Source organism: Panthera onca, chromosome F1 (assembly GCF_046562875.1).
Source record: "Panthera onca isolate mPanOnc1 chromosome F1, mPanOnc1 haplotype 2, whole genome shotgun sequence".
NCBI classification, from domain to species: Eukaryota; Metazoa; Chordata; class Mammalia; order Carnivora; family Felidae; genus Panthera; species Panthera onca.
This window is the reverse complement of record NC_138355.1, coordinates 23756195-23775505: the sequence shown is the minus strand read 5'-3', so window position 1 is coordinate 23775505 and position 19311 is coordinate 23756195. Positions and strand designations below refer to the sequence as shown.

The window sequence follows — 19311 nt, the reverse complement described above, 5'->3', positions numbered from 1 at the left end:
AACAAGTCTTCTTGGGCGCTTAAGCACAGCCCTCTGCCCCACCCCATAACCGGCCCAGCACACTGAAAGCATTCTTAAGTCTAGGCTTGTTGTGGCTGGAGGCAGGGAAGGAGACTACACTTAAGGCGAAACCAACCCAAGTAACATCGTTGGGTCTTCTTAAAAACCTGTTCTCGGGGAACTGAGAGGAGGAACTGAGATCCCAGCCCCTTACCGCCCCCAAGGATCATTTTCTGTTAAGATGGAGCCTTAATGTCAAACAATGATGGCTGGAATCCCAGTGTCTGGATGACTCCAGTCTAGCAAATAAACTTTAAAAGGAAAGGGAACTTATCTTGTTCAACAGCCCCATTCCTTAGTACCAAGCACAGTACAAGCCCGGCCCAAACACCTTCAGTCCATGGTATTTGAAAATCAACTGGACCGTTCTACTGTCCTGTGCTGACGGATTTGGTTTCTGATGTTCAGGGGAATAGCAATGAAAAATATGAGCAAGTGTTGAAAATAAAAACAGCACAATGCCTGTGGCCCCTTCTAATTCTCCTAGGCAACCACCTTGGCTGTCTGAGCATTTTAGCCTTTAACCCTATCCCATCACCCTAGTTTTTCTCTAGATTTTCCAACAATTAAAATACACACATAGCACTCGTAGAGCACACATGAACTGGCAGTCACCAAAATCGGCTAAGGGCAGAAACAAGGCAGAAGCAGGTGGACAGTAATTTTCCTGCAAATTGTATTTGTGTTTCTCCATCTTCATCGGTGTTGTGACTACACATTTCTAGTTTGGAACCATAAGAAGACTGAACTTCAGAGGCCCTAAAATTACAGCTCTCGGCTTATACGGTTTATCAAGCCTTTGGGTACTGGAAGAACAAAATAATTCATCTTACATATTCTTAACCTGTTGTTGTTGTTGTTGTTTTTTTAATCGCAGTAGGACATTGATAGAAGAGGTGAAGACCCGCAAACAGATTCAAGAGATACATAGAAGTATAATCCAGGGGCACCTAAGTGGTGCAGTGGGTTAAGCGTCCAACTCTTGATCTCAGCTCAGGTCCTATCAGGGCTCCTGGGATTGAGCCCCGCCTGGGGTTCTTGGCTGCCAGCCTGAAGCCTGCTTGGATTCTTTCTCCCTCTGTCTCTGTTCCTCCTCCATGCACTCGCTCTCTCAAACTTTTTTTTTTTTCTCAAGTAAAATCTATAGTTTTTGAGAAGTGATTGGCTCTGTAATATGAAAAATAAGACAGCAAAGGTTAACTTCTCATTTTCTGTCCTGTGCAGGGGTGTGGTGATTACACAGGCTGTTTCCTGAGCAAAGTTGTAGAAGGGTATGGAGTAATAAGAACAGATGAGAATTTAAGAACATCACAATTGGGGCGCCTGGGTGGCTCAAGTCGGTCAAGCACCCGACTTGGGCTCAGGTCATGATCTGCCCGTTCATGGGTTCGAGCCCCGTGTCAGGCTCTGTGCTGACAGCTCAGAGCCTGGAGACTGCTTTGGATTGTGTCTCCCTCTCTCTCTGCCCCTCCCCCACTTTCACTCTGTCTCTCTCTCTCAAAAACAAACATAAAAAATTTTTTAAAAAATTACAGTAAGACCATAGCTATCGAAGAATACAGTTGCTACTCTTGGGAAATTCCTCTTGTAATTTTGAATGCTAGCAAGGGAACCTAAAGCGGACAAAGGTAAAGTATTATTGAGGTCTTTGATGGAAAATATCACGGCAAAGGGTGCCTGGGTGGCCCAGTCGGTTAAGTGTCCGACTCTTGGTTTCGGCACAGAGCACAATCTCACGGTTTCATGAGTTCGAGCCCCACATCAGGCTGTGCGCTGACAGTGCAGAGCCTGCTTGGAATTCTCTCTCTCCCTCTCTCTGCCCTTCCCCCACTTGCTTCTCTGGCTCTCTCAAGTAAATAAACCTAAAAAAAGAAAAGAAAAGAAAAGAAAAGAAAAGAAAAGAAAAGAAAAGAAAAGATCACAGCAAAATCCAAGATGAGCAGGTAATAATTTTCCTAAATAGAAAACCTCACAATAGTAAAAATGTCAGCCCAAGGTAGAAGCAGGGCTAACTGAGCTGGCTGGCATTGGCTGACTTCGGTGGCAGCTTAACACCAACTCAGCAGGAGGGTCCTCCGGCTTCGAGTGGACGTGATCTCAGAACAGAACCAGTCAGTGTGATCACTAAACATGCCCTCAACTGGGAAAAGAAACTACAAACAGAGGGAGCGTGTTTGCACCCATCTCCTTTGTACCAATTCATTTTCTAAATGTGTGGGCAGGGATTGGACACCCACCTGCGGGCACTTACATGTCGCATGCATGGCTCCAGGAGGGAGTCTGAGTGGGAAGTAGGCCAGTGTTTGTACTTAATGTAAAGAACGAAGCTACCAATAAATGTTGTGAAAGAGACGTGAGGGAAAGAAATCAAGACGTTAGGAAAAGTACTGCCCAGCCAAGCACTTCTCAGGGGAAGCAGAACTTCAGCCGGTCTTAGTTCCATCATTCAATTCACTTAAGTACCCTCCTTCTGATTCCCCGTGGGTGTGCCTACAGGAAGAACTATGCTTTTGGCTTTGTTCACAAGCATTATCTTCAGTGCAGAGCACAGTACCGGAACATGGCATTGATACAGTCTAGAACAAACTCATCTTTCTCATCAGACCATAAGTGGGCTTCTACAGAGCAAATTCAGTCAGCAACCGTGCTGGGCTGAGTGTGCCCGTCCATGTGCGATTTCCCGTGGTACGTGTACAAACCGGTATGCCAGTTTTATTCACCAGATCCATGGTAGTTGAGTCCAAATGCGAGCTGAGCCTAAAAGGTCAGCACCCTCAACTTCGGTAAGTTCATCAAGGAAAACTACCACACTGTGGCTTCGCCCCTAGTGCCAATCAGTACTCACATGGTCCAAGAAACAGGGCGGGAGGGGGACACCTAAGGGGGAAGGGACTTCCCCCTTCCCACTCCTCTGGTCCTGCAGAGGCAGGTGGGTAGAGCTAGCCCATGGGAGACTAGAGAAATTCTTGGCTGTCCGTGTGATAAATGCTTTTATGGAAAGAGTGTTGTGATATCCAATCCTGGTCGTAATAGGTTTCTATTAGGAGGAGACTCTTTGGAGGAAGGAAAGCAATGTCTCTCGCTTCAAAATCAGTTTCCCCAAGTCTTCTCTGAAAAGGCACACTTCTTGACCAACAGATTTTCCACCTCTCATTAGAAAACGAAGTCCATTTCTGCCCATTAGGGGAGGGGGTAGGTGCATTTTCACAAACAGCCATTCACAAGTTTTAAGAGGCCAAGAGCAAAAGGAATCAAGCAAGCAACAAGCAGAGACCACAATAAAGAGGAGGCTCCAAGTGTCACTGTCACAACTGGGCCTTGCTATTTATTAACCTGGCATCTGTAACCTGGCTCCTCCTCTATCATTCTGGATAAGAAAATTGTTCTTTGCCTTCTCTCTGGCTATCTTCACATAAAGCTGCCTGACAAGGAGATGAAAAACATTTATAATTATGAAATACATAGATGATATGGAATAAACTTGGAAGTTACTGTGAAAACAACAGAGACTAGGTTTTCTCCAAATATATTTATTCCCCCCACTCTTCAAATATGCAACAGGTTACCATTTTTGAATGTAGATTTTAAGTTAACATTAAGACCGTGCATACTAAAGAAAGTGATGGTACCGGTGATTCGACAACCAGGGGAGGGGACGAGGGGATGGGGCTCCTGAATCGGAAACTCAGAAAAAGAGTAAACACGACTGAATTAGAAAAGACCTCGGGTTCTCCATGACCCTTCTGCTGCGCTCAGAACATGACAGATTTAAAGCACAAGCTGGACAGGTGGAGACCCAGGAAGGACGCTGCCGCACCGGCCAAACGGCAGAGTGCTGGCTGGCTGGGGCCTGAGCTCTCTCCTCTCACCCGAGAGTTGGCACATTCGCACACGGGAATTCGAATTGTATCCCTAATCGACTGGACGCACAGACTTCTTCCTGTTTCAGAATTATTTAAAACAATGAGAAAAGTACATCTGCCACTTTGTTAAAACATGACCACCACGCAGCACAGTGGAGTCTCTGCCAGCTTGAAAGCACGCCACCGGGACGGGCATCCTGACAGCGGAAATGGGAATGCAAGGTTGTAATGTAGAAGCAAGAAGAAAGCATTTAGAAAGAAGGAATACAGAAGAGGCAATCTGGAATTAAAAAAAACAAAAACAAAAACAAAAAAAACATTACTTCTGAGATTAACCCTTTCTTTTTCTCAAGTCCAAATTAGCTACTTAAAAGTCTTGATGGTTTATGGGGTCGCCTGGGTGGCTCAGTCAGTTTAGCATCCAACTCTTGATTTCAGCTCAGGTCATGATCTCAGGGTCATGAGATCGAGCCCCGTGCTTTGGGCTCTGTGCTGGGCGTGGAACCTGTTAGTTCTCTCTCTCTCTCCCTCTGCTCCTCCCCCGCTTGCACGCGCTCTCTCTCAAAAAAAAAAGTCTTTATGCTATACGCATACAAAAAATGGAAACTTTATTAAGAACTTTGTAGATTATATAGATTGTACAGCATTCCTACTAATGTAAAGCCGATCAATTTTATCATTCTTGATGTTCAAACAGAGCATTAAGTTATGGTGAGAAGATCATTGGGGGGTGGCAAGCTGGAAGGCCTTTATTCTCCCTATTTCAACCAGAGTTGAAGCCGTGTTTTACCTCCTTCATAAACTGGGTTCCAACATTCTATTACCTGATATACCGGATAGAAACTTTAGTGATGCTAGAAACTACTCAAATGCTTATGTAAGCTTTACTAATAATACTCATTTTATTCCTCAAAACCTTTATGTCCCAGTTTCTTCGGTTTCTGAGCCATAAACGTAAAGCCTGGAGATAAGATATGTAAAGCAATGTCTAAGGCCTTTCTCGGATAGTATATACGCATACATATATAAACTGTCTTATATAAACTACATAAGTCACAAAGTTTTGCACAAGATTAGTAAGCAAGCCCGTTACACATTATTAACAAAAGTATGAACTATGTCTTCCATTAAGAATTTTGCCTTCCAAGACGATAAGCATTCTTTACACTGGCAAAAGTAAGGCCTCATTAATTGCCTTCCTCTCCATAAATTCTAAAATTTAACTATAAAATATACACATTAGTTCTAACACTTGACTTAAATACCTAGGTAAAAGCGGACATACTTTTCTTTTTAGCAGCTTACCCCTATGCTAAACAAGATAAAGATGAAAGTAATTTTGGAGGCGGAAACATGAGTGCCACTCAATCTTGTTCAATTCTTGTCGGTTCCATTTTGGGAGAGCTTATAAATCAGTCAAGGTATGATGGGGACTGACATCATCTCGAGTCTGTTTGAGAGCACATATTCTCGGGAGTGTGCAGCATTTGAAACATTCACATTTTTAAAAGATTCCAACAAGATAATAAGGATTCAGATTTAGACTTTACAGAGGATAAGAGGATAACGAGGCCCTTTTTTGGCCAGAGCTAGTGCTCTGCAACAAACCTATGAGGTAGTTTATCACCCCCATTTATAGATGAGGAAAACTGTGGCTCTGATAAATGAAGCAACTGTGCCCACTGTCACGCCGCTAGTTAGCATGGGGTTGTCTGCATCAAATGCCTGTGCACGCTTTTTTGCTGCGCCCGTGATGCTCTGACTGGGTATTTTGGGTAGGAGAGAACAGGTGTACCAAAGAACAGGGCTCCAGCCAGCCATCCCAATCTCAACCAGAAGCAGCTATATTTTATCTGTTTTGCATGCTGGGCTTATGTGTAACAATTTACTTTTTTTAATGGTTCCATAATTAAAACAAATGCTACATCAGGCCTCTGGTTACCACAGTTGTAGTAGTTTATCTTCGTTATTTTTCGCCATACAAAACAATAAACTTTACGCAAAATTACCTGTGGCCACACAAAGCAAACCTATCTTTTTGCATAAAGGGCCTCAACGATTCATAAATTATATCTTTTTAGGCTACATGGCCCACATGACCCATCTTTAAATACACACTGTTCTGTTAGGCTTTCTTTTTTTAAAAAAATTTTTTTTTTTTAACGTTTATTTATTTTTGAGACAGAGAGCGACAGAGCATGAACGGGGGAGGGGCAGAGAGAGAGGGAGACACAGAATCGGAAGCAGGCTCCAGGCTCTGAGCCATCAGCCCAGAGCCTGACGCGGGGCTCGAACTCACGGACCGCGAGATCGTGACCTGAGCTGAAGTCGGACGCTTAACCGACTGAGCCACCCAGGCGCCCATGTTAGGCTTTCTACAAAGACTTCAGGATTCCATTTTTCAGGCAAGTGGAATTTTAAAATTCAATGAAAACTGCCTATCCTAAATGAATTACTTGTGCAACATAATGTGTTTGCAATTACAGAGTATTTACACCCTACACCTTATTAACCTGCCAATGTCACCTATTTTACCCTACTCTAAAAGGAAAACAACATTTTCCCCACTCCTTATGCTTCCAAAAGCAAAAAGTAGTTACTGTCATGTTGGGTTTTTTTTCTCTTTCTTCAGCTTCAAATGCAAATTCATCATTGGGGCTCACCTCTAATAACTACAGTATTTCCTGCCTTGGGCTTTGCAATAGAAGCCTGACAAAATAGCGTCTGCTTAGGCAATAATTTAGGGTTTATCTTATTTGTGATTGCTATTATGACTACCATAGCTAAAAGGTATAATTTTATGGTCTTCTTTAAATTTTATGCATTTGAATGTTTTTTATGCTAATTTTTCCCAGTAAAGTCCACTATCAAACAAACAAATAAAAATAGTAGTTACTGAAAGGTCACAAGCAGCCTCAATGTTCTGATTAAATTCTAACATAAAGCAAGCAACTTTATTTAGGCAATTGCAGGAGATTAATCCACCAAAAACAAACAAAACCCATTTTCCTTCACTATCCAGAACTGAAAATGAAAGCATCTAACAGCTATATGACAAAGGTTGAGATTTAGCTGTTGTTTTGGGAAAAAAACACAAAAATGGCTGCTATCATTAATACTTCTCACAGGAAGAGGAGCGGCGCCTGGGGGGCCTCAGCAGGCTTCGAGTCCGAAGCATCAGACTCGATTATTTCAGCCCAGGTCATGACCTCAGTTTGTGAGATCAAACCCCCTCCAGACATTGAGCCGTGTATTGGGCTCCACGCTGACAGGGCAGAGCCTGCTTGGGATTCTCTCTCCCTCTCCCTCTGCCCCTCCCCAACTCATGCATGCGCACACCCTCTCTGCTCTCTCAAAGTAAATAAACAAACTTAAAATACTTCTTACAGGAACAAAATTTGAAACTCTTTCCTGTTCATAAGGAAAAAAGTATTGTCCTGTAACTAACTTTGACCCCTATTAGCAAGAGGAAAAATCAATAAACCATCCTAAAACATATAGAGGTTTTAATTTATTTAGGAGTGTAAGTAGTGTTTTGTTTTGTTTTTTTAACATTTACTTATTCGTTTTGAGAGACAGCGACACAGCAAGAGAGTGCACACACGAGTGGGAGCCAGGGGCAGAGAGAGAGAGAGAGGGAGAGAGAATCCGAAGCAGGCTCCGTGCTGTCAGTGCAGAGCCCCACGCGTGGCTCGATCTCACAAACTGTGGGATCATGACATGAGCCAAAATCAAGAGCCAGACACTCAACTGACTGAGCCACCCAGGCACCACAGTAGTGATTTATTTAAAAATTTTTTTTTTAATGTTTATTTATTTTTGAGACAGAGAGAGACAGAACATGAATGGGGGAGGGTCAGAGAGAGGGAGACACAGAATCTGAAACAGGCTCCAGGCTCTGAGCTGTCAGCACAGGGCCCGACGCGGGGCTCGAACCCACAGACCGCAAGATCATGACCTGAGCCGAAGTCGGATGCTTAACCGACTGAGCCACCCAGGCGCCCCAATAGTGATTTAAAGAAAAAGACTTTTGCTGAAAGCAGCTAGCAGGAAGGCCACAGCTACCAAACTAGTTTCTCTCACAGAAAGCAGCTATTTTTTATGTGTTTGTGAAAATTTCTTAGAGCATTCTTATCATTCTAGAGTCTTTAGTTTTAAGCATATTATTTGTTGTCACATCCAAGTCTTTGGGCAGAAAAACAAAATCACCAATAAAAGGAAGAGGAGAGCTTAAAAAAAAACAGCACTGGTCAGTCCAACAAATACAGTATTCAGAATCAGTACAAAGCAACAAAGTCCTCGTCAATGAGAGTGTAACATCCACAGCACTTAACAGAAATACAGATCTAAGAATTCCATGGTCTCAGAGATCTACCACTCCTTAAGTAGATGACTTATGCATAAATAAGTCTTAGATCAATCTGGTTTTCTTAACTCCCTCGTCATATTAAAAACAGAGTTATCAACTCAAGTGATTGACTCATTTTAATTTTTAATAAAAATGCCAGAAAGTACAAGCTATATTAAAGCAATCTGTGGAGGTTATGGCTCCATTGCAATTACCAGACCACTGTATAGACAATTACTGCTTGGGAACATGGGGTTACTTTTTAAAAAATAACCTCCTTTCACATGCACTTTTGTCTGTTAAAAAGCTGGATTTGGTGTTTGGGAATGGCCTGAACTCATATGGATCAAAGGTATTGGAATAAAATTGGTAATGAGGCTGGATACTTGTGGTACAAATTCAGGTGTGTTTACTAACAAAGTCTATTTACCTTCTTATGAGACTCAAGCAGACTTTAAAACAATTCCAAAAAGATGTCCCAAAACTTTTTGGATGGAAGTAGGGCTGTTATAATAGCAAGATAACTTCTCAAGGTGGCTACTCCAAGTAAGAATCCTCTTTTGGGTAATTCTTCGGTCTCACTTCACTGAGTGGAAACTTCAGCTACATTGTCGCGGGTATCCCGTTCAGTGCTTGGTCTTTACAAACATAATCACACCTCATACGTACGAACAAAACAATTCCTGAACACCACACTTTATCAGCAATGGGCATCTTATAACACGGAAACATCACATAATAGAGTACCTTTTCTTCAGAATGATCACATATTAATTTGTTTCACCTAAAGCGTACTACCATTAAAAATGCCATAATTGAGCAATGCAGAAGCCAGCTTCTGGATCTTTAAAAATCACTTTAATATTAATGGAGGTGATTAATACTTATATGTCACAGACTTATTAGTGTGCAAAATGTTTCAAGTCAGTATTTATTAAACAATAAGTATACCAAAGGGTACTTCTAAATAACTTCCAAAAAGTTATTACCTTAAAATTTAAACAAAGCAGTTACCTTCCACATAAATTCCATGATAAAATAATTTAAACACACGATTGATGCAGCAAGTCTTTAAAAATTGCTTTGGAAACTGTACAAGGAAGCGTTTTTCTTTGTCCTGTGTCACTTCTTTCTTTTTCCCTTCCTACTTCTGTCCCCCTCAGTTTATAATATTTCGGATGTAAACTCAGGAATTCAAAATGAACGGTATAATTTTGCTTCACAGAAATTATGACCTACACCTTATAGAGAAACAAGGCAAAAACTGAATAGAACTGTACTTCTTTCCAAAAAAAAAAAAAAAAAAAAAATACAACTAAGATGTATAACAAGATTATCTTTGGAAACTAGTTATTTCCCCTCTACTAAAAACAGCAAGATGTTCCACATTATTTTTTCTTTCCCAAGTACACAGTTAATTAGCATACATTCCAACAGTGTGCATGAAAAAATTTCTAAGCCTAAAATATTTAAATGATTTCTTCGTGTTTTGGCTAATTCAGTGGCCAAGAAAACATGTTTAGTCATGATGTTTAAATGGAGTCAAAAAACAAAAAGCCAGCAAAAATCTGTCATTATGTCAGCTATAAGTCTCCCTTCTCCCAAAAAGGTAGGGGAAAAAAAAAAAAGTACTGCTTCAAGTACACAAGATTCCAGTAAACTTCCAACATCTCAGCTGACCTAGGAATGGAGTAAGCCATCTGTAAAGCCTGGAGTGGTCCAAATAGCACAGATAACTTCAGTAACAGCTGGAAACAGATGCTGGCCCCAAATCAGGCAGAAATCCCATCTTCAGCGTCAAGGAATGAAACGGGAGTCCAAGCTTCTAAAACACGTACCGACAAGTCCAGGAACGCGGACGGATATAATCCAGAAATGTGGGCTTCGATGGGGAAAAAAGAAGGGAAGAGTGGCTTATTTGCAGGCACTGTGAGCACGAGGTGTCAGGGTAGATAGGGGTGTTAATGCTACACACAGCACAGTTTTACAATGCCTCCCAGCACTTCCGTAACCTCTAAGCTGTAAGCAGCTCACTAATTCAAAAGATTTTTATCTGCAATACAGATTATACCGATTTACAAGTTTTACACAAAGCTTCTGACCAAATTCCAAACAGGCACTACCTCTTTCCTGTATCTTGCATTTTATCTTAGCACAGGCCTACTTTTGGTGGTCTAAAATCTAAATGGTGGTAGGGTGAGGATGATGAAATATATACACAAATTACTATAATATGAGGTTTGAAATGACTAAATTATCTAAATGAGAACAGATGAAGCACCGTGAAAGGTCAGAAATGGGAAAAGACTGGAGCAAGAATCTGAAAAAGCTGGAAGATGTTGCATCCAAACCGGATTTGAAAAGAAAATCTGACAGGTGGATTTGGAGTGCAGAGAGTACCATAACCAGAGACAGCCCAAAGCAGCTAGTTCAGATGTAAAAAGGGGGTTAACAGGAAATAAGGAGGGAGCATTGGGGCAGCATAACAAAAACAAGGCCGTAGGAGAAGCTTTGGGAGAGAAGCTGATTAACTGGACTCTAGGCAACTTCAGTCATAGGTCCCCGTGAGAGATACTCAAGTAGATAGATCAAGGAGGCACCATTAAATATTCGGGAGTTCTCCATACGCAACTAAAAGTGAAGGCTCTAAAAATGAGAATCGTACATAATTACAAACAACAACAACAAAATCAAGGGAAAAGGGATCCTAGGCATATGAGTGTAGCTGGACTTTTTCACAAACAGTTCACTATTCTGGGATGACGTGGTGGCAGGAGGGGCACACGTGCCATTGAGAAGACTCTGCAGAACACCACATTTTCAGGACGAAAATTTTCAGGAAGAAAATCAGAAAACACTACAGAAAAAGCAGTGAAAGGGGGAGAAAAAAAGAGAGAGAGAACCGAAAACTAGGAGTGCTCAGTGTAAACAAAACCAGAGAAAAGAAAAATTTCAAAGAGTGTGCAGTAAGATCAAATAATAAGCTAACCCTTTTACCTCCCTCCCCTTAACATTAATCTGGCATCATCTCCACTACTCTTCTTAATATTGCCCACGAACCCTCACAACCAGGGGGCGAAAACATTGCTTTTCCGCTCCAGCCTGAATGAGGACTCACATTTTTCAGAGGACAGTGCTGACGTGCATACCACTCTTGGGAATAAAAGCACAGGATGACTCCGTTGCCCGCGAAAAGGGAAGTCCACACCATAACATTCCAAAATGGCCTTTTCCGACTATCATTGACAATGAAGTTGAAAGCCACTGAAGTCAGAAAGATGATAAAAAATGTAACAATCTGTCAGGAAATAAGTGGCTTCAGATATATGCTCTGATCATCATCACAATGAGCATCAACTGTGGGTATTCAGGTTTATTTATACAGGTATACAGGTCTTATAAGTGAAAATGAAACTTCAGAGTTAAAATTTATCAGTGATTAATTGGAAATCAAATAATATTCAGGACAGGTGAAAATATATTTCATGGACTCATTCATATTTAACCTTGTCCCTCCACCCACCCACCCAAAAAAGGGTCCATGTTTTTCAGGGAGAGAACACTGAATTGTTTAAAGTTTTCATGACCTCCCAAATTACTGTTGTCATTAGTCTTCAAGGCTCTTTATGTCCATTTCTCTACTTCAAATTTAAGCACCCTGCAACAGTGTGTGTTTAAATTACTCAAAATCAATGTTGTAAGCATCTCACAAACACTGCCTCGAAATGGTATTAACTAACATCTGGTTTTCTAGACTGCCTTACAGATTTTTTTCTTTTTTAATTAATTTATTTAAATTTAAGTCAGTTAACATACAGTGTAGTACTGGTTTCAGGAGAAGAGCCCAATGATTTCTCACTTACATATAACATGCAGTGCTCATCCCAGCAAGTGCTCTCCTTAATGCCCATCACCCATTTAGGCCATCTCTCCACCCAACACCCTCCAGCAACCCTCTTTCTTCTCTGTAGTTAAGAGTTTCTTATGGTTTGCCTCTCTGTTTTTATCTTATTTTCCTTCCCCTCCTCTATGTCCATGTTGTGTTTCTTAAATTCCACAAGTGAAATCAATGATATTTATCTTCCTATGACAGACTTTTTGCCTAGAATACACTCTAGTTCCACTCGTGTTGTTGCAAATGGCAAGATTTCATTCTTTTTGATCGCTAAGTAATATTCCATTGTATATGTAAACCATGTCTTCTTTATCCATCTATCAGTCAATGGACATCTGGGCTTTTTCCATAATTGGCTACTGTTAATAGCGCTACTATAAACACTGGAGTGTATGTGCCCCCTTTGAATCACCATTTTTGTATCCTTTGGATAAATACATAGTAGCGCAATTGTTGGCTGGTAGGGTAGTTCTATTTTTAATTTTTTGAGGAACCTTCATACTGTTTTCCAGAGTAGCTGCACCAGTTTGCATTCCCACCAACACTACAAAAGGGTTCCCCTTTCTCTGCATCCTCACCAACATCTGCTGTTTCCTCAGTTATTTTAGCCATTCTGACAGGTGTAAGGTGGTATCTTACTGTGGTTTTGATTTGTATTTCTCTGATGAGGAGTGATGTTGAACATCTTTTCATGTGTCTGTTAGCCATCTGGATGTCTTCTTTAGAAAAGTGTCTATTCATGTCTTTTGCCCATTTCTTCATCGGATTATTTCTTTTCTAGGTGTTGAGTTTGATAAGCTCTTTATAGATTTTGGATAGTAACCCTTTATCTGATACATCATTTGCAAATATCCTCTCCCATTTCATCAGTTGACTCTGGGGTTGCTGATTGTTTCCTTCACTGTGCAGAAGCTTTTTATCTTGATGAGGTCCCAATAGTTCATTTTTGCTTTTGTTTTCTTGCCTCCAGAGAAATGTCTAGTAAGAAGCTGCTGAGGCTGAGGTCAAAGAGGTTACTGCCTGATTTCTCCTCTAGGATTTTGATGGTTTCCTGTCTCACATTTACGTCTTTCATCCATTTTGAATTTAATTTTGTATATGGTGTAAGAAAGTGATCCAGTTTCATTCTTCTGCATGTCACTGTCCAGTTTTCCCAGCACCATTTGCTGAAGAGACCATCTTTTTTCCATTGGACACTCTTTCCTGCTTTGTTGAAGATTAGTACACCATAGATTTGTGGGTCCATTTCTGGGTCCCTATTCTATTCCATTGATCTATGTGTTTGTTTCTGTGCTAGTACCATACTGTTTTGATGATTACAGCTTTACAATAAAGCTTGAAGGCCAAAATTTTGATGCCTCCAGCTTTGGTTTTCTTTTACAACATTAGATTATTCAGGGTCTTTTCTGGTTCCATACAAATTTTACAATTGTTTGTACTAGCTCTGTGAAGAGTGCTGGTGTTACTTTGATAGTGATTACATTGAATGTACATTGCTTTGGGTGGTACAGACATTTTAACAATATTTATTCATCCAATCCATGAGCGTGGAATGTTTTTCCATTTCTTTGTGTCTTCCTTAATTTCTTCCATAAGCTTTCTATAGTTTTCAGCATACAGATCATTTATCTCTTTGGTTATTTATCTCTAGGTATCTTATGGTTTTTGGCACAAATGTAAATGGGATAGACTCCTTGATTTCTCTTTCTGCTGCTTTATTATTTGGGTATAGAAATGCAACCAATTTCTCTACACTGATTTTATATCCTGCAACTTTGCTGAATTCATATATCAGTTCTAACGGTTTTTTGGTGGGGTGTTTCAGGTTTTCCATGTAGAGTATCATGTCATCTGCAAAATGTAAAAGTCTGACTTCTTCGTTGCCAATCTGGATGCCTTTTATCTTTTTGTTATCTGATTGCTGATGCTAGGACTTCCAGTACATAACAGTGGTGAGAGTGGACATCACTGCTGTGTTCCTGATCTTAGGGGAAAGTTCTGTTTTTCCCCATAGAAGATGATATTGGCTGTGGGATCTTCATAAATGGTCTTTAAGATGTTGAGGTAAGTTTCTTCTATCCTTACTTTCTTGGGGGTTTTCATCAAGAAGAGATGCTGTACTTTGTCAAATACTTTTTCTGCATCTATGGAGATGATCATAGGGTTCTTATCCTTTCTTCTATTAATGTGGTATATCATATTGATTGATTTGCAAATATGGAACCAGCCTGCAGCCCAGGAATAAATCCCACTTGATCATGGTGAATAATCCTTTTAATGTACTGTTGAATTTGATTTGCTAGTATCTTGATGAAAATTTTTGTATCCATGTTCATCAGGGATACTGGCCTTTTAATTCCCCTTTTTAGTGGGGTCTTTACCTGGTTTTGGAATAAAAGTAATGCTGGCTTCATCGAATGAGTTTGGAAGCTTTCCCTCCATTTCTATTTTTTGAAACAGTTTGAGAAGAATAGTTATTAACTCTGCTTTAAGTGTCTGGTAGAGTTCCCCTGGGAAGCCATCTGGCCAAGGACTCTTATTTGTTGGGAGATTTTTGATAAATGATTCAATTTCTTTGTTGGTTATAGGCCTGCTCAAATTTTCTATTTCTTCCTGTTTCAGTTTTGGTAGTGTGTGGGTTTCTAGGAATTTGTCCATTTCTTCCAGATTGCCCAGTGTGTTGGTATATAATTTTTCATAGTATTCTCTTATAATTGCTTGTATTTCTGTGCTGTTGGTTGTGATTTTTCCTCTGTCATTCATGATTTTACCTATTTGGGTCCTTTCTCATTCTTTTTGGTAAGTCTGGCTAGGGGGTTACCAATTTTGTTTATTCTTTCAAAGAACCAGCATTTAGTTTCATTGATCTGTTACTGTTTTTCTGTATCATTTATTTCTGCTCTAGTCTTTATTATGTCCCTTCTTCTGCTGGCTTTAGGCTTTATTTGCTGCTCCTTTTCCAGCTCCTTTTGGTATAAGGTTAGGTTGTGTACTTGTGACCTTCCCTGCCTCTTGAGATAGGCCTGAATTGCCATGTACTTTCCTCTTCTGACTGCTTTGCTGTAACCCAAAGGGTTTGGACTGTCATGTTTTCATTTTAAACAGCTTCCATGTTTTTTTGTGTTTTTTCTTATTTCTTAATTTCCTGGTTAACTCATTCTTTAACTTCCATGTATTTGAAAGTTTTCCAAATTTTTTCTTGTGGTTTACTTGCATGGTATGATACAGATTTTTTTCTACCTGTTGAGAGCTGATTTGTGACCCAGTATGTGATCTATTCCAGAAAATGTTCCATGTGCACTCAAGAAGAATGTATGTTCTGCTGCTTTAGGATGAAATGTTCTGAATATATCTGTTAAGTCCAACCCATCCAGTGAGTCACTCAAAGCCACTGTTGATTTTCTGTCCATTGTTAGATCATCTGTCCATTGCTATTAGTGGGATATTAATGTCCCCTACTATAATGGCATTATTATCAATGAGTTTATGTTGTTATTAATTGATTTATATATTTGGGTGCTCCCACATTGTAAGTGTTGTTACAGTTGTTAGATTTTCTTGATGGATAGACCCACTATGATATAATGCCCTTCTTCATCTTGTTACAGTCTATGCTTTAAAATAGTTTGTCTGATATAAATATGGCTCTTCCGGCTTTCTTTTGACCTCCATTAGCATAACAGATGGTTTGCCATCCCCTCACTTTCAATCTGCAGGTGTCTTTAGGTCTAAAATGCTCTCTTGTAGGCAGAATACAGATAGATCTTGTTTTTTAATTCATTCTGATACCCTATGTCTTTTGGTTGGAGCATTTAGTCCATTTACATTCCAGGTAATTATTGAAAGATAGAGGAGTTTAGTGCTATTGTGTTATGTGTAGAGTTGGGTGTTTCTGGTGACATTCTCTGGTCCTTTGTAGTCTTTGTTGCTTTGGTCTTTTTTTCCTCCACTCAGACCCCCTTTAAATTTCTTGCAGGGTGGTTTAGTGGTCATGAACTCCTTAGTTTTTGTCTGGGAAAGCTTTTCTTTTTAAGTTTATTTATTTTTAATGAGAGAGGGGTAGGGAGGGGCAGAGAGTGAGAGAGAATCCCAGTCAGGATCCGTACCGTCAACACAGAGCCCAAAGCAGGGCTTGAAGTCGGACGCTTAACTGAGCCAGCCACCCAGGTGTCCTGGTCTGGGAAACTCTTCATCTCTCCTTCTATTCTGAATGACAGTCTTGCTGGATAAAGCATTCCCGGCTGCAGATTTTTTCCCATTCAGCACATTGAATATTTCCTGCGAATCACTTCTGGTCTGCCAAGTTTCAGTGAACAGGTCTACTACTAACCTTAGGTGTCTAGCCTTGTAGATTAAGGACCTTTTGTCCCTAGCTGCTTTCAGAATTCTCTCTTTATCTTTGTATTATGCAAGTTTCGCTATATGTCATGGTGTTGGCCTGTTTGTGTTGACTTCGGTGGGAGTTCTCTTGCCTCTTGGACTTGGATGCCTGTTTCCTTCCCCAGATCAGGGAAGTTCTCAGCTATAATTTGTTCAAATAAACCTTCTGCCCCTCTTTCCCACTCTTCTTCTGGGACTTTATGATATAGATATTGTTCCGTTTCATGGGATCATTGGGTTTCCTACGTCTTCCCTTGTGATCTAACACTTTCCTTTCCCTTTTCCAGCTTCATTATTTTCTACAATTTTACCTTCTATATCACCTATTCTCTCCTCTGCTTCTTCAATCCTCGTTTTCACTGTATCCAGTTTGTTTTGCATCTTAGTTATAGGATCTTTTATTTCAGCCTGATTAGTTCTTAGGTCTTTGATCTCTGCAGCAAGGGTTCTCTGGTGTCTTCCAGGCTTTTTTCAAGACTAGCTAGCAGATTTACGACTCTTGTTTTCAATTCTTGTTCAGATATATTGTTTTTGTCTATTTTGAGTAAGTCCCTACCCATGATTTCTTCTTGACCTTTCCTTTGGGGAGAATTCCTCTGTCTTGTCACTTTGGCTAAGTTTCTGTCTTCTATGTGTTTTAAAATCTTGTTACATTTCCTAGACCTGAGAGCAATGCTGTTAAAAAGGGGCTGTACACTGTCTGGGGCCTGGCACTCGAGGAAGTGTTTCTGGTATATGGTGTGCACTCTGCTGTTGCATTCTGGCTGCTCTTTCCCACTGGTCAGTCCTCTGCAGAGCTCCTCCTTGTCTGCAGTGAGGGAGTGTTTGGACCTTTAACTAGCTGTGTTTTGATTTGTTTGTTGGAGTAACCCTGGAAAACAGGAGGAGAGAGGGAAAGCCTGATCCCCCCACCCACCACCAAAAAGGAAAAAAAAAAAAAAAAAGGAAACAAAAGGGAACAATAACAACAAAAAAACTCTCAGAGAATCAAAAAACTATACGGCTGATTCCAAACAAAAAGGGAAAAAAAAAGAAAAAGAAGAAAAAATAAAAAAGCCCCTTCCGAAAAAAAGAGAAAAGAAAATGAAAAAAACAAACAAGAAACTATAAGCCTGGTTCCAAAAGAAAAAAAGAAAAAAGAATTGCAGGTGTCATTGTCAAGCACTCGATTTTCAGTGCACTTGGTGCATGCTGGGTGCTGGCTGTGCTGGTCTGGAGGAGAGGCCAGTTGCGGTTGAGTTGGGTCAGCCAGTCTTGCTCCAGTAAATAAGCAGTTGCCAGGCACGAAGGGGCGGGGTTTGGTGTAAGGAAGTCCTGCCTCCACTGGGGGCAGCTGTGTTGTTCTCTGAAGTCCCACAATGTTGATGTTGGGGGGGGGAATGGTGCCATCCCAATCTCTCAACCCTGGACCGGGGATCTCATACCTCCTGGTATTCAGGCAGCCCTCACCGAATAGCGAGGGCAGTCAGCTTGCCCTGTGCTACAACTATCCTGCACCTTCTCCTTGCAGACAGCTGGGATCCAAAACCCAGCGTCTAAAAGGACCCAGCATCATACAGATCCGCTCCCCTCCTCTGGGGTAGAGCCTCTCTACCTTCATGATGAAAGGCCTTTGGCTGGCACCTACTGGGTCTTTTGTCCTTGGGGAGGCAAGAAACCCTCTTCCAAGAGTACTCCAGGAAGGAGAATGTTCCCTCCCAATGCGCCCCAGAGATCTCTACACCACTCTATACACTCCAGGACCAACTCCCTCCTCCCCAGGAGCGCACGCCAACAGCTCCAATCCAGAGAAGGTTGCACACTTCCAAAACCTCAAGAGTTTGAGCTCGGAATGCAGTTTGCAAACAAACACAAAAACAGAACTAGACACTCGGTGCTTCTCGCTCCCCAGTCCATGGTCCAGAGAAGTTTTCCTCTTGTGCTAACCCAGTGCCACACTTCCTAAATCCCTCTCTCTTTCTCTCTCTGCCTTTTGTCTCTTCACAGAAAGGGTTCCCTCCCTTCCATGGCATTGCCATTTTCCTCTCCCCTAATTCACTTCCACTCGCCTAGTATCTGCCAAGCTCTCTTCCTCCAACTGTGGAGATTCTTCCGCCACTCCGCAGATCAATTTCCTGGGTGTTTCAAGTGATCTGACCTCAATACTAGCTATGTTTGAGGGATGAGGAAAGCCCAGGGATCCCCCTACTTCTCCACCATCTTAACTCCTTGCCTCTATGCTGCCTTGTATTTTCTCAATTTCTCTTTTACCTTGATACTCGGTACTCACAGCGTGCCAAGATACTTACTTCCAAAGAACATGAAGAGCACGAAAAGCACTGGATAGAAAAAGTTCAAGCAAACAGCCAAGGCATATTCATGCACTACAGCAGACACAGCAAAGACAGCTAACATGGCAGCCCATTTGAATCTCTTTGTGAAAAACTAGGATAAAAGGAGAATAGGAAAAAGTCATTTTTTAAAAAGTAATAAGCATGAACTATACACAGCTGACCCTTGATTTTCTTATAACATTTTCTTTTCTCTAGCCTACTTTATTGTAAGAATATAGTATGTAATAAATACATATAACATGCAAAACATGTGTTAACCAACTATTTGTTACCAGTAAGGCTTCCAGCCAATAGTAGGTGATTAGTAGTTAAGTTTTGGGGGACTCAAAAAATTATATGCGAATTTTTGACTGTGTGGGAGGGTCTGCACTCTTAACCCTTGTGTTGTTCAAGAGTTAACTGTATATAAGACTTAAAATTATCACATGCTAA

At 40.9% G+C, this 19311-nt stretch overlaps 1 protein-coding gene across 4 annotated transcripts in view; it reads right to left on the bottom strand.

Moving 5' to 3' along the window:
• Positions 1-8395: 8395 nt before the first annotated feature.
• SOAT1 (sterol O-acyltransferase 1) overlaps positions 8396-19311 on the bottom strand; it is a 79933-nt gene continuing 69017 nt past the window's right edge. For all 4 annotated transcript variants that reach the window (XM_060643654.3, XM_060643656.3, XM_060643653.3 and 1 more), the window contains 3 exons: positions 18835-18970; positions 11390-11535; positions 8396-10153 (listed from right to left, as the gene is read on the bottom strand). In XM_060643654.3, the coding sequence (XP_060499637.1) occupies positions 10097-10153; positions 11390-11535; positions 18835-18970 (339 nt within the window). In that variant the 3' untranslated portion in view covers positions 8396-10096. The remainder of the gene's footprint in view (positions 10154-11389; positions 11536-18834; positions 18971-19311) is intronic.